This window comes from Ochotona curzoniae, unplaced genomic scaffold, assembly GCF_017591425.1.
Source record: "Ochotona curzoniae isolate NIBS_2020 unplaced genomic scaffold, NIBS_Ocur_1.0 contig_3622, whole genome shotgun sequence".
In the NCBI taxonomy this organism is placed as follows: domain Eukaryota; kingdom Metazoa; phylum Chordata; class Mammalia; order Lagomorpha; family Ochotonidae; genus Ochotona; species Ochotona curzoniae.
Window position 1 is genome coordinate 4,154,425 of NW_024465926.1, and position 14,754 is coordinate 4,169,178.

Genomic DNA, 14,754 nt, shown 5'->3' on the forward strand with positions numbered 1-14,754 from the left:
CCCTGCTCCCACCACCGCACACCCACATCTGGCTGGGGACCCAGGCCCAGTACAAATCATTCTAGAAACAAAGATACTGGGGACGATGACAATATTGCCCGATACATGATGGAACAGGTGACCGGACAGCAGTGTGGAGACCATGCACTAGAGGAGTCTACACCACATGCAACTCCAATACCACTCAGGGAGGTGCCTGATACAAAGAAACTCACTTTACAGATGCGAACAACTAAGGCTGGGTGCAGCAAAGCCACACAGCTGGGGAGGCACAGGCAGGATAGGCATCCAGGCATTTTGAGGGGTCTCGAGCCCCAGCCATCATACCACTCCTGAGGACCAAGGAGTATCCTTGCACCTGTTGGAGGCTGTGGCCTCACGCCCAGGGACATCTGCTGGGGGGCTGTGGCTGGGTGTCCTGTCCGCTGCCTGAAACTGGCTCCAGCAGGTGGGGGTCGACAGCGTGTCTGGAGGAAGAACAGAACCTGGGCACTCTGCCGCTGAGTGTCCACTGGAGGGAGCCTCTAGGCACCCATCACTGCTGCCAAGGAAACGGACTCGGTGGGTGTCCCACTCCAGCGTCTGTGGGGCACGGGTTAGTTGCCCAGGCAACCGTGGGTCTGGCTGGCTGGCTGGCGAGGAGATGAGCTGGCTGCCATGCTAAGCTCCCATGTGGGAACCACCCTCTCTACCCTGGGCCATGGCATCATTACTATTCCAGCGCATTCAGAGATGGCGTGTAGTATATTTTTCATCAGCATACACAGAGCTGCTTGGCCACAGGGACAGTGTTTCGGTGATGACCATAGCTGGGAAGGGTGTGTTTTTAGAAAAAGGTGGGGTAGGCAGAATGGAGAGCAGTGATCAGGAATGTGCCTTGGCATTTCAGCATCCAGTTGTGTCCCCTCAAAGCATCCTGCCTGCCTCATACTTTCATGGGAATCTGGTTAAAGTGCAGACTGTGTCACTAGAGCTGGGCGGGGCTTGGGAATGTGCATTCATGAGCTTCCAGCAGGGCTGGTGTACCTGAACTCCCCTGTGTCCCCTGCTGACCCAGCAAAGCCCAGTGAACTGTCTCCAAGGTGGCCTTGCCTGTCCTACCTTGTTCCTATGATGTGGGGGAGATGGCATTAGAGAGGGGGACTGCCCTGCGTAGGGTCACACAGGCTGGTCTGTGGGGTCTCTCCAGAATGTAGGATCAAGATCTAATCTCTGGGATCTTGTCATGACTTCATTTGGAATCAAGGTCTTTGAACATGGAATATAGTCAACACAAGGTCATACTGGTTTCATATGGGCTTCATCCTCATCACGGGGCGGGCCAGCATTGTGAAACAGTGGGTTCAGCTGCTGCATGTGATGCTGGTACCCCACACTGCAGTGCTGGTTCAAGTCCCAGCTGATCCACTTCCAGGCTAGCTCCCTGCTAGCCTGCCTAGGAAAGCAGCAGAAGAAAACCCTGACAGCCACAAGGAGACCTGGGTAGAGTTTTGGGTTCCAGGCTCTGGCCAGGAGCAGCCACAGCTCTTGCAGCCATTTAGGGGAGCGAACCAGCAGATAGAAGATTTGCCTGCCTCTCTGTAACTCTTTCAAATACATAAGAAAAACTTTTTAAAAAGGCCTTGTGGAGACACATATACACACATACATGCACACAAATATGCACACACCTGAAAGAAAGACACATGAAGATGAAGGCAGAGATGGCAGAGTGGCATTTTCCAGCCATGTGGGTCTGGTACATTGGAATGCATGAGCCGGGAAACCCACTCGAGCATCCTAGAAGGCAAGCAGCCCCAGGCACAGCTGATGTGGGACTCCTGGTGCCTGGGAGAAAGCAAATTCCTGTTGTATGAAGTCACCCAGTGGGTGCTGCTCTGTAACAGCAGCCATAGGAAACACACAAGGGGAAGCAGGGACAAGGACCAAGTTGGAGGGCCAGGCTGTTTGTTCTGTAAAGATGTGGTGGGTGCTGGCTGGCCCCTTGGGGTGCACCGGAAGAGGCATCAGCTCTCGGGGTAAGCTGGGTTTGGACACAGCCAGATTCCTCGCCCTGGTTGTGGGAGGGGGAAGTGAACTACCATCTGGTCCCTTCCTGCTCTCTCAGGGGACATTTGCCCTCACAACCCCCTGCCCCAGCCTGTTGTTAGCTAATTGCATAAGCAGGACGCAGGCACAGCTGAGCACCTGCATCGCCAGTGACGTCAGAAGGAGCCACCTGGAGACCCAGGAGGCTGCAGGAGCTGCCAGGAGAATCCAGGCAGGGAGGGGAGCGTGTGGCTGACGCAGGGTCCCTGACAGAGAGGAGCCATGGGGAGGCCTCTGGCTCACAGCTCATTTTCCAAAACGGCTGCCCATCAGCCTCTGTGGGCTGACAACCTGGGCCTCACTCAGGCCATGCACAGTGCCCAGGCTCACCAGACAACCTGTTTAGGGTTCTTGGTCCTAGACACACATATGGACAATACCCTCACTCCCTTTACGGTAAGGGTTTCAACAAAACTCCTTACCCGAGTCCAACCTGGGGTCCCCATTATATGGGGGAGCAGGTGCACACAGGCCTCAGTCTGTTTAAAAGCACTTTTGCAGAACCACATTCATAGTAGCATTATTCCCCAAGGTCAAGAGGAGGAAGCAATCAGTGTGCAGTGCATGCCCCAGGGATGTGCCCAGCCTCTGACAGGAAGCCAATCCTGACACCTGCTTCAACACACCTAAACCTTGTGGGTGGTACAGCAAGCATGACAAACTGCCATGGAAGCACAAGCCCCGCACAATTTCAGAGTGGGCATACCCATACAGAGATGGGGCCGGAGGAGCCGCACAGGGACTTAGGGTTTAATGGGGATAGAGTTTCAGCTGGGGAAGAAGAAGGTTCTGGAGGCAGATGGTGGTGAAGACTGCCCAACTGGAACAAAACATGGGGAAAATGATAAGTCATGACATTTACAGCTTATTTAAATGGCTGTGAGTCTGTGTGGCCAGGATCAGCAAGGGACGGCTCAAGACACAGGAGGCAACATGCACAGGTCAAGGGTGACATGCTGGGTCAGAGAGGCTCCGGCTGTCTGACAACCTCTCTCAGGTCTGCCTCTCCATCCTGGACCCTCAGCTCTGGGCTTGGTACACAGATGCAGGCCTGAACATGCTCCAGCAAAGGCTAAGAGGTTCTGGCGCCTATACAAGCTCCTAACCACACAGAGGACCCTTTTTCTGGGAAACTTGTACGGTACAGGTGTGCATGGCAGTGGGCACTCCTCCCACGCCTGCCACGCCTCTAAGCAGCACCCCCAGAGCCCTGTACACAGGCGGCCTGCTCTGGTTCCCAGCAGGTGAGCCTGGCAGGAGAGCTGAGGGTTGCTCAGAAGGCAGTTCTCACAAAAGGGCAGGTGATATAGCCAGGCAGGCTTCCTGTCTCACTTTGTCCCGCTTCACCAGGTCACCCCTCCTCCACATTCTTCCTGCTTCTCTAGGTCTTGGACTGTGAACCTCTAAACTGTGAATGGAAATAAACCCCACCTTGCTGAGATGCTCCTCCTGGGGCCAGTAGCACTGTGTTTATAGTGGGTTAAACTGCAGCGTTCCATATGGGGGTCGATCCAAGTACCAGCTGGGCCGTTTCTAGCCCAGCTCCCTGCTAATGTTCCTGGGGAAGAAGCAGAAGATAGGCCAAGTATGCAGAGCCTTCCCATCCATGTGAGACACCTGGACGAAGTGTTAGGCTCCAAGCTTTGGCCTAGCCGAGCCCTGCTCACTACAGCCACCGGGGAAGGCCGTTCTCTCTCATGTGCGCTATTTCTCTCTAATTTTGCCTTTCAGATAAGCCTTCCTTAGGTACTTCAGTGAAGGGAATGAAAAGCTGATGAACCCAGAAAGCTCTGCCCCTCCTACCACAACAGGACTGTGGGGAGAATGCTGGCTTCAGTCCAGGAAGCAGGCCCTTGCAAGACAGCGAGCCTGCCTTGTTCTTGCACTTCAGCTGCCAGGATGGGGGGTGGGGTGGGGTATGTGTATCTCTGGGGGGTTTGTTCCAACAGCCCAGGACACTGACTCAGCTGTGACATCCCAGGCCTCCTGTGGGCCCTGACCCTTCACACCTGGCAGGCCCCCTAGCCCTCACACTTTCCAGGTTTCTTGCTCATTCAGAGACTTTTGGGCTATGACTGAGAGGCTTGGGTGTGGCTATCTGCTCTTGGGCATCTGCAAGCTTGACAAGGGGCACATCTAGGTGGGGGCTTGTTTTCTGCAACTTTTTGGAGGGGCCCTGAGTTAGGCAGCCTCAGGCTGGTTATAGTCCCTCTCTCTTATCTCAGTTTCCTATTCTGCAATCTCCCACACACAGACTGGGGCTCTGGGAGGCACCCACTGCAACCTGGGGGCTCAGCAGTATCTGAAATGTGCCTGTTAAGCTATATCCATGTGCTGCACACTCAAGTAAACAAAAATGAAGGGGAAAAGTCTCCCCAAAATTTCAGAAACTGGGGTGAATCTATCATCTATCTGTATCCCTCGGCCCTCCCTCTACTCTGATCTACCATAACCCCACCAGGTGTGCGTCAGGTGCAAAGAACACTTTCCCAAGGAACAGAGAACAGTTCTGACTCCAAGGCTCTGCAGGCCACTCCACAATCTCGCTCAACATCTATGTTGTAGCATGAACAGGTGGGGCTGTGCTTCCCACTGATACAGACAGGTGGTGGCCTGGTACCTGACAGACCCCTGGAGGGTGTCACTTCAACTGTCTCCAGGCTCTGATGTCATCAAATACAAACAGAAGGTTCTTTCAGGTGCCCCTCTGTCTGACAAACATGGCATCCCATTATACCTACAGCTGTGCACCTGGCGGGCATTGCTATAAGCCACCTGCTATCAATCCCCAGTTGGGGGTGTTTTATAAGTCTCCTCCAGAAACCACCAGGCAGAGGGGTAGATGTGCTGAAGAGATGACAACGAAGCTCACAGAATCCCACCCACTGGACTCAGTGCAGACTGCCTGTCCTCTCCGGGGTCCTGCGGGCAGAGCCCCCAGCTCCAGCTCAGGCACTGCCACGACCCCAGAGTGCCTTGCACCCCAAATGCAAGACTGCACTAGGGACTGTCTGCTCCTCATTACCTTCACATGACATTTTCTGAGAAAATATTCCCGGTTAGTAGCAACTCACAAAATCCATAAGCAATTGTGAATGCTATCCCAGAGGGCAGTGCCTTCTGTGTCTGGTCAGCTTCCCGGCCTCAATCACAAGGAGCAGCCGGGCGCTCTGCTTCCTTCCAGCCTGATAAAGGGAACCCTCTGTGCCAAATAAGGACTTCCCTTGGTCAGTCTCAAGATGGTAGCACCTCCGCAGGGGCCTCTGCTGTTTATTTTACTAAGAACTTATCAAGCACACACAGCACTTCAAAGCGCATTTGGTCTGCTCATTGCTCTGCCTGCAAGACTCCATTCCTAACCAGGCTGCCTCCTCAGGCTGCAGTCAGCACTCCAAGGGCCTTAATTTATGAGAACACTGCAATGGGATCCAGACCCCCAACAGATGAATTCTCATCTGGTTCCTAAAATGAACCTCAACACGAGCCATGCAGTCATGCTTGGATGAGGCGTACTCCATGCTTCCAAGCTTCCAAGCCTGGAGCTGCCACACGAAGGGGCTGCGTTCTGCTCTAGCAGGAGTCTCTTGATGGCCATGCTAAGGGCTCTATTCACATGGGGGGTATTGTCTAGTCTCACAGTCAGTTTTCCTGTCTGTAAAATGAGGAAGCAATGCTCACCACTTGGAGACACTTGAGCAGCCCAGGCGTGGTAACAGGATGAAGAGGATCATAAACAGCAGGAACTCAATGAATACTCATTGTGTCCTCCTCTCTCAAGCTGCTACAGTGCTTCTCCAAGTGTGGGCGGGCATCAGACTTGCCCAGGAGGTGGGAATAGTGCATCAGGTTTATACAACAGGATACCTACACTATCTGGAAAGTTCTCAGGGACAGAAGTATAGCTGGTCTACAAGCCCCATTTTGAAAATCACTGAGTGACTTGTTCTAAAACCTCTGGGTATATGGAGAGGTCCAGGGGCTGGGACAAAAGCAGGGCCTCCCAGATGGAAACTCATTGTGGACTTGAACAAGCACCCTGGGGCTAAGAACCAGGAATGTACTGCTTGGTCTTCTCTTGACTTCCGGGGGTGCATTTGAAGGTCATCTGTACCCCTCGACATTTTCCTGGCTGAGGGCCCCAAGTGAGCCCAGTCTTCCAAAGGCCCTCATCCATGCACCTGCATGCTCCCATTTTTCCATCCCCACCAGATGGCAAAGCAAACTTGCCTTCTTTTGCCCCACACAGTGGGTATCATTAGCAGCAGTCTCATGTGCCCCAAAAGTGGGTCCCATGTGTCTCAGGGCTTCTGGCAAAATTGGCTGCTAGTTCTCAGAGTACATTGAGGCTCCCTGGGGAGTAGGACATGGGGCCATGGCCACCTGGGCCTCACAGTTCAGGCATCGCCTCCCGTACATACCAGACTCCTTGGCTCTTGGGCGAGGCTGGGACCTAATTCCTCTGTGGGCAAAGGCGTTGCTCTTTTCAGCCTCTGTTTGGCCCTGTTGCCAAGGTGACAAGCACTGGCACAGCGGGCAGCCCTGCCCTCCCATGGGTCCTCCCCCACTGTAGATCTGCACCCTGCTGTAGGGGCTCCATGGCCCTCCATGGCTGGGATGGGGAGAGCTTGACTCTGGGCTCCCATGGCATAGGTCTCGCTGACCAACATAGCCACTGCTTCCCATTTATGTTTAAGAAGCTAGTGTTTCAAGAGGGAGAAAGAAAATTCCACCTTAAAGGGCAGAAAACAAGGTCACCCGCAAGTCATTCATGTGCAGAGCTTCCTTGTGTGGCTCAGTGAGTCATCGACCCCCATGAGTGTGCACTGGATGATACATGGAAGCCTGGTGCCCACCTCACCACCTGGAGAAAAAAAAAACTAGCAGCCCACAAACACGACTTCTTCCTTGGGCGCTGGGAGAACCACTGCAGCTGATCCTGAGGCCCGAGGGCTGGCACACAGACAGCACTGGTGGGCCTGTCTTTGTCATTAGCATTCAAAAATGTTCACTCTATATGAAAGGCAGCAGAGAGACACAGACAGAGAGATATCTACCGGCTGCTGCTTCACTTCTTAAGTACCTGCAACAGCTGGGGCTGAGGCAGGCCAAAGCCAGGAACCTGAACTTCATCAGGGTTTCCCACATGGGTAGCATGAACTCAGCTATTTGTGCTCAAGCAAGAAGCTAAACTGGAAGCAAAGCCAGGACTGAAACTAGACACTCCAATCTGGAATGCAGGCTGACCCAAGGCCCAGTTCTGGCTGCTGGAGTGCAATGAGCCTGGCAGGGGTGGGGGAAAAGGAGAGCTTGGTGACCTGGGCACAGGTTGTAAACCAGCATTGGCCTCTGGTTGGCAGGGTGAAGACTGGGCAGCTAAGTGCCTTAGTCTGCCTCCGGCCTGTAGACAGAGAGCAGCTAACACTGTCCTCTCTCTTTTGCGGAACTGTATGACTTCATGTAGATAAAGTTCAAGTCCATGAGGAATGACCATGCTGCCTGTGGGTGGGATGCGGACACCACCCAGCAGGTGGACTGCTTCTCAATCCTGTACTGGGTCAATTTCAGAGAATTCACACTGTTCCTGTGTGCACTCTCCTGTATGTTTATTATCCTTTTAGGAAAGGTTCACTTTAGAAAGGACCAAGAATTGTCCCCAAGAGTACTCCAGATGAGGACATATGGTGCCCTGTGAGTTCAACCACCTGCACCCTCACTCTTTAAGTTCACGACAGGGCCAAATCCAAAGTTGTAAGACTCAACGACCCCTCCACCCAGGCCTGTTACCCCCATGCTAACTTCAAAACTCAGCTGTTTCCAGGTAAGTGACGCTGACCCATCCCTCAGGTTCCAGTGGACCTCAACAGGGGCCTGTGATGGGTGCATCAAGTTAATGCACTTCTTGCAATGCAGGCATGCTCATGAATGCCAGTTTGAGCCTCACCTTCTCTACTTCAAGTCCATCTCCCTGTTAATGCATCTAGGAAGGCAATGGGAATGGCATAAATACTTGGAACACCGACACTCATGTGTGAGACCTGGCTGGAGTTTCCAGCTCTGGCTGTCAGGCCATTTAGGGGAGTGAACCAACCCAAAGATGAAGGTGCAGATTCTCACCCTTACCCTCTCCAACTCTACTTTCAAATCAACAAATCTGAAAAACAACGAAGTCTCATCAACAGCAGCAGAGATCTCATGGAGACAGCACAAGAAAGCCTCCAGTAGGTGCCCAGCAACTAACTAACTAACTAACTAACTAACTAACTCTTCTCCTTCTTTTGCAGGGAAAGCCGGGGAGAACAGGAGCTCTCCTCCCGAAAGGCCACCCAGCCCTCTGCCACTTGTTAGTTTCCAATCCCTGAAGTTCCCCTTGTCATTAGCTACAGGGTCCCTGGTGACTCAGAAGAGGGGCCCAGGCTGTGCTGGGAGCTGCTGCAGACTGCTGCCTTTGCAGGGAGCCAACAGCTGGGGCCCCACTGAGCACCTGGCAGGGAGAAGCCCCCGGCTGTCCCCCGCGACCTCTGTGTCTCAGTTGAGGCCCCTCCTGCGGGCTTGTGGGTAAGCCCCCTCTTTCCCAGCTCTCCGTGGATGCTCTCTGATTCCCTTAACAGGTCACAAAGCCTTCCCTGACCAAGTGCCAACAACTAATCTGCTAGGAATTCTTGCCTGTCACCTGGGAAGCCAGAAGCCACGGCTTGGCTGGCCATACCTCATGGCCTGGCTTCATCTGTCTTTCTAACCCAGCAGATGCTTGCAGCACACCCGTGGCCCCATGCAGGGCAACTTGGGCCCAGTGCACCAACCTGGATACTCTGCAAGGCTGGCACAGGTCACAGACAATAGCATTGGACCTGGATTCCAGCAACACTTAAAGCTGCATGGGCTTGGGGACACTACAACGGGCAGTGGGGACATGTCACTCCCTGTCAACCAAGGCAGCGAGAATTCTGACTCAGGGGAAAATATAGAGTGACTGATGAGTGATGCCTGCTGTGGTCACCGGTGGTCGGTAGCAGGTGTGCTGAGTATGTCTCCTATACCTGCCTTCCGTTCTCTAGGGCCTGCTGTTCCCCTTTTAATTGTGTAAAGATTTTTATTTACAGAGAGAGAGAAATCTTCCATCTGCTAGTTCAGTCTCTAAATGGCAGCAGTGGCCAGAGCTGTGAGCCAGGCTGAAGTCAGGAGCCAGGACCTTCTTCCAGGTCTTGCCCACGGGCAGCAGGCGCCCAGTATTCGGACATCTTCTGCTGTTTTCCCAGGTGCATCAGCAGGGATCTACACTGGAAATGTAATGACTGGGACTTGAACTGGTGCTCACATAGGATGCCAGCATGGGAGGTGGTGTCTTAACTCACTATAACCTATTACCAACCCTTAGAGCTTTCTCTTCTAAAATCCTCTAAGCAAAGGGAAATCAGGTCCCTGGTCATCAGAGAAGATGAAGGATAAACATGTCCTGGGGACCACCACTTCACAGGTGCTGCTGAGATTCTTCACAGCTACCAGCTTACTCAATCCTCAAGAGGACTTAAGTGGACTCGGTTTGGGAATGAATCCATCTTATTCAGGACAGGCAATCCAAAGAGACAATAACTGGTCCAGGGTCACACAACCAGCAGGTTGTTGAGCCAGGACTGAGAGATCAAGGCAGGTAGCCCTGACTCACAAGCAAATACCAAACTATTCCTTTGGAGACAAATTATCCAAAGACACAGACACACACTCCACCCCCAACTATTAATCTGGAAATTGACTGCAATAATTTAAAAGAAATAAAAGCCTAGCTAGGGGGCCCAGCGCAGTAGCATAGTGGTTAAGTTACTCGCCTTGAACGCGCCGGGATGCCATACAGTTCATATCCCAGCGGCCCCGCTTCCCATCCAGCACCCTGCCTGGGAAAGCAGAGCCTTTCTCCATGGATGGGGTGAAGTGGGAGTGGGAGTGAGAGAATCTTACCTTCCAGAGGGCATGGTTGGAGGGGAAGAGAGAAGCTGGGCACCGCCCCGGCCCCGAGGGGGACACCCTCACCCCCAGTGGTGGCTCTGAACACGCAATGGGCATGTGATCCCTGCTGTGCTGCAGCTGATCAAGAGGAAGAATGTCTGTGACCGTCACAGGAAGGAGCTGGTGGCCCCTGGCCACATCCTTCACCTGTGGGACCCAGGCCACTGACTCAATAGGGGGCAAACAAGTGGCTCGAGGGTGCAGATGTCACTCAGGGCAGGGGGCCACTTTGGGATCCTGGGAAAGGCCTTTGTCATGCAGGTTACCTTCCTCGACTCTTCTGGGATACTTAGGCCAGGGTTGGGATAGGACTGCAAGGGGGAGAGGGGCCTGAGCCAGCTCACTCCCTTGCCTACTCTGGGCCTCGACTCCCTTGTTTGCTGACTGACAGTGAATTAGAAAGCCTTTAGCCAGGCAGGCCTGGCATACTGTGGGGACTCAGTAACTGTCCTGAAATAAATGGGTGCTTGCTGGAATCTACATAGACCACAGGACCACAGAGCAACAGGCTTGGGATTCAAACCTAGTTCTCCCAGCTCACTGCATGAGGCAGTGGCAAAGGGTCACAGGACTCAAATCAGGGTGCACTACTAAGATACCACTGCCACCTGGTGGCAACATACTTAAGTTATTGCAGGGGGTACTGAGGGCATCTGCCAAGGGAAAAACAGCCAGTGTGTCATGTGTACTTAAGATACAGCCCACGCTTACACAGGGACCATAAAGCTTGCCTTCCTCTACCAGGCAGAATGGCTGGCAGACCACTGGGCATCTGACGATTCCTGAGCGTCCCTGGCTTAGGTTCCCTTGCTCCTTTTGTTCTGTTTTGTCTAACGGATTAAGTTTACCAACTACCAATAGAGCTGGATGCTGTCATAACTGAGTGTGTCCAGGTCTGCCTGAGACAATTCTGTGCACACCCTGACATCTTATTGCTGCAAGTTTGTCCAGTGTCCCCTGAAACTCTGCTTTCCGTGCCCAGGCTGTCATCCCTTGGGGCCAGGTGACAAGTCACAGGCTGCACAGGTATGGCCTACTGGCTGTTGCTGTGGAGAATGTTCAACAGGGCAATGCAGAGAGCAGAGCCCTGTAGATGCCCCTGAAGACAGCCTCCCCCACCGGCCTTGAACTTGACCCAGTTTGGATGAGGCATTCTCCCCAGTCTGCCAGGGAGATGGTGTCTCTCTAAGTCCATTCTGCCCTGTCGTGAGCTATGGAAGTCAGGCTGTCACTGACCGAGAGAAACAGATGGAAGATTCTCTGAGGAGGTCCTGGGGTCATTTGGCCCCCAGCTACCAACACCAGCTATGTTTCTTGCTCTTGACTTCTCTAGCTTCTAACTGCCACACACAACCACCAGATCCTGATCTGTGCCTGCCTTTCCTGGGGCATTCCTGTACCTGGGCACACTGAGAACCAGTCACTGGGGATGGTCCTCCCATGGAAATGAACTCTCAGCAGCACCTGCTGAGGTCATGAATAGGTATGCTTCCCAAGCCTTCTTGTGCTTTCCTACTCAACTGCACCCAGGACAGACAGGTGCTGGGAAGATGCATGTGAGCTGCGCCTTGGTCCCTTACTATCCCCAAGGGGTTTGGACTGCATCTGCCTCGTCTTTCCCACTTGTAAAATGGGAGCAACAGTGGCAATGGAGCTCACGAGGTTGTAGAGATAGCGAGATGGATATGAAGGGCCTGGCATGGGCCCTGGCATGTTGCAGAAGCTCATAAGAGGTAGTTTCTTCTCCTTTGCAGCTAAACCGGAGATGCCTACTCAGCTTCTGGGGTTTTCCCAATGGATCCAAAGGAGAGCATGGGCAGCTGACTGGGAAGCAGTGGAGAGGCCTCCCTTGGGCTGGGGGTCACAGTTCCCCAGGGTTGTATCTGTGCATCCTGCCTGCTGAGGTGAGAGTCCCTGCATAGGCATGAGAGAAACCCTGAGCCTGTCCGTGGCCCTCCCATGTCCATGTAGGCCGGCCGGCCATCTTCCATGGCTCTATGAGGACAACAGCTTTGGATGGCTACCAATCATCCCGGTCACTGCCTGTTGGTTTCCCGGGGCCACAACAGCTTGTCAGAGTTTGTGTCGAGAACCATCAGGAGGTAGAAAGTGACAGGGAGACAAGGCAAGGCCGACCAGCTGGCCCTAGAGTGGAACCCCACGCCAGGGTGTCCAAGGACCCTGTTGCAGACATTTGCCCATGGCACTCCCTGTGCCAGGGATCCCACCAGACAACCGAACAGAAGGGAAGCCCACAGAAAAAGCGAGTGGGCAAGCAGACAAGTGTGCAGTTTTCAGAAGTTACGTCCAACCAGGCACCTGGAGCCCCTGAAGTCTGGGTTTCCCTGGTCATCTCAGTGCAGGAGGGAGCAGTCCCAAGACCCTTCAAGAAGCCAGCAAACAGCTGTAGGGCTCCTGGCTATCAGGCCAGCAGGCATCAGGGCAGGAACACAGGGTCAGTATGCAGAGCCAGAGATCAGACACTGGAGGAGGAAGTGCCTGGCATAACACACCTGGCTGGACTATCCTCCTCCCAGCCGTGGATCACACAGGACTCACACCCTCCCAGCCATGTCACAGCTGAACAGCTGGGGCAGAACTTACCTTCCACTGCAGAGAATGGAACCACTGGTCTCGCAGGTAGCTGTTGGCAGCCTGCAAGGACAAAAACAGGATGGCAAGGTGGTTACCAGCTTGCAGCATCTCAGAGCATCTCACAGGCCCAGCAAGCAAGCCCCAGTCTGTCCTGCCCTGTGACCCTAGCGAGCTTTTGGGAGATGTGTGTGCTCACCATGGACTTGGCTGAACATGAGACTTGGCCGCTGTTTGTGTGTGCTGTGTCTGCTTCAACCTTGTTGGCTGGATGGTGTTATCCGGGCATCACAGGAGGGGCTGGGGTGAACTGGCTGCAAGCTAGGTGGTGGTGATGCTAGGAACTGGGGCCTTCCATGTACCAGGCTTGCCTTAGGGCTGGGCCTCTGGCATCTACCTATGTTCTTATCAGTCTCAATGATGCCTTGCTAGGGGTGTCTGCCCTCACTTGGGCAGATGCAGGTGAAAGCCAACAGGACAGGAATGAAACCTGATTCTCAGCCTGGCGCCCTGAGCAGCTCAAACTGCCTTCTCCCATCAGCACAATGTGGTTAACAACCTCACCTTTGCAAGGATTCTCTGAGAGGTGGGAATGAGTCCTCCAGTGGACATGGAGTGGCACTCGGCCACCTGTGCCATTACCACCCTTGCCATTGTCAAGTTTACTCAAACACGATGTAGCCTGAGGGAGCTACGGCCTACCTGCTGCCTGCAGTGCTTCCACCTTCCCCACTAGCAGCCCTGCTAACAACAGTGATGTTGGCGGCTTTAGCTACATGAGATGCAGTGCCCACCCCATGTTCATGCGTGTAGCCCTGAGAAGTGATTACTGCCGTGTCAGGAGGCTGACCCCTTCCCAGTGGGCTCATGGGCACTGAGCCCAGCTGAGCCAAAGCATGCTGCAGACCAGAGCACAGCACCATTCTCAGTTCCCCTCTCGCCATGCCCCAAACAAACAGTCTTCACTGTCCATCAGACCCCTGGACTTGGCACTCTGCTCACAGGGATCTTAACCAGTCTACCTCCAGTCCACACAGATTCAGACACCTACACTCACAGACATCTGGGTCTTGCCACAAATGACCCCTCTTGTCCCCCAATCATCTTAAACAAACAAGCCAGCTAGGTGGCAGGTGCAGCTAAGACTCATTTCAAACCCCACAGAGGCTCACCCCATACTCTTGGTGGTCTTCAATGACACAAGCCGAGGGCGTCTGTCCAGGTCAGAGGGGAGAAGCTGCCCAAGGGGGGGATGGCTCCCACCCATCAACACCGACCGGGTGTTGGGTCTCATGACACTTCTTGTTCATTCGGATGACAAAGTACATAGCAAATAATAAACTGATCCAGGGAAGGTGCTCATGGGACACATGCACATGCTGGACCAACAGCAGCTGTCTGGGGCAGTCATGGCCAGTGTGTGCTGATCAATGCTCAACAATAGACCCCTGGCCTGGGCTGATTCCACACCAAGGTGGTGTCCTTGGGCCAGAGCTGGGGGGAGATTCCTTGCCACAGGGTTCCTTGCCTACAGCTGGCTCCAGCACCTCTGGCCCACAAGCTGTCCTTTTCCTAGTCAGCTGTGAATGAGCTCCCTGATGTGGCAAGGAACTGTGGAGGTGGGGTGAGGGGAAGAGGGAGGATATGGATCTTTAGGATGGGCAGTTTGGCTGGACTATCCAGGGCAGAGGCAAGCAGAGGATGGCCAAGTCAGGGGGCCACAAGTCAGGTAGTTGCACATGCTAAACACAGCAAGGAGAGGTCATCTTTCAGAGCTTTCAGAAGAAAGCAGCCCCACTGACACCTTGGTTTCAGCCAGGACTTCCGACCACAGTGACCACGCTTTGCATAATTTTAAACACAGAGTCATGCTCATCTATCTCAGCAGCAAAGGACACAAGAGGTATGGCCAGGTGTACAGTGTGGACGTGACCCTGAGGATGCACAGTGGGCCCCCGGGGTGGCACTGGATGGAATGGCCAAGCCTCACAGGGGCAGGAGACAGAGGAGGCTGTGCTCTTTCTCCTCATCCACTGATCACAACACAGGGAGGGGACCAAGTATATTCTACCT

The 14,754-nt window shown here is 53.7% G+C and overlaps 1 protein-coding gene across 1 annotated transcript in view; it reads right to left on the bottom strand.

Moving 5' to 3' along the window:
* LOC121157883 (c-Maf inducing protein) overlaps nt 1–14,754 on the bottom strand; it is a 184,094-nt gene that overhangs the window by 39,776 nt on the left and 129,564 nt on the right. The window contains exon 3 of the mRNA XM_040982314.1: nt 12,694–12,744. Within this exon, the coding sequence (XP_040838248.1) occupies nt 12,694–12,744 (51 nt within the window). The remainder of the gene's footprint in view (nt 1–12,693; nt 12,745–14,754) is intronic.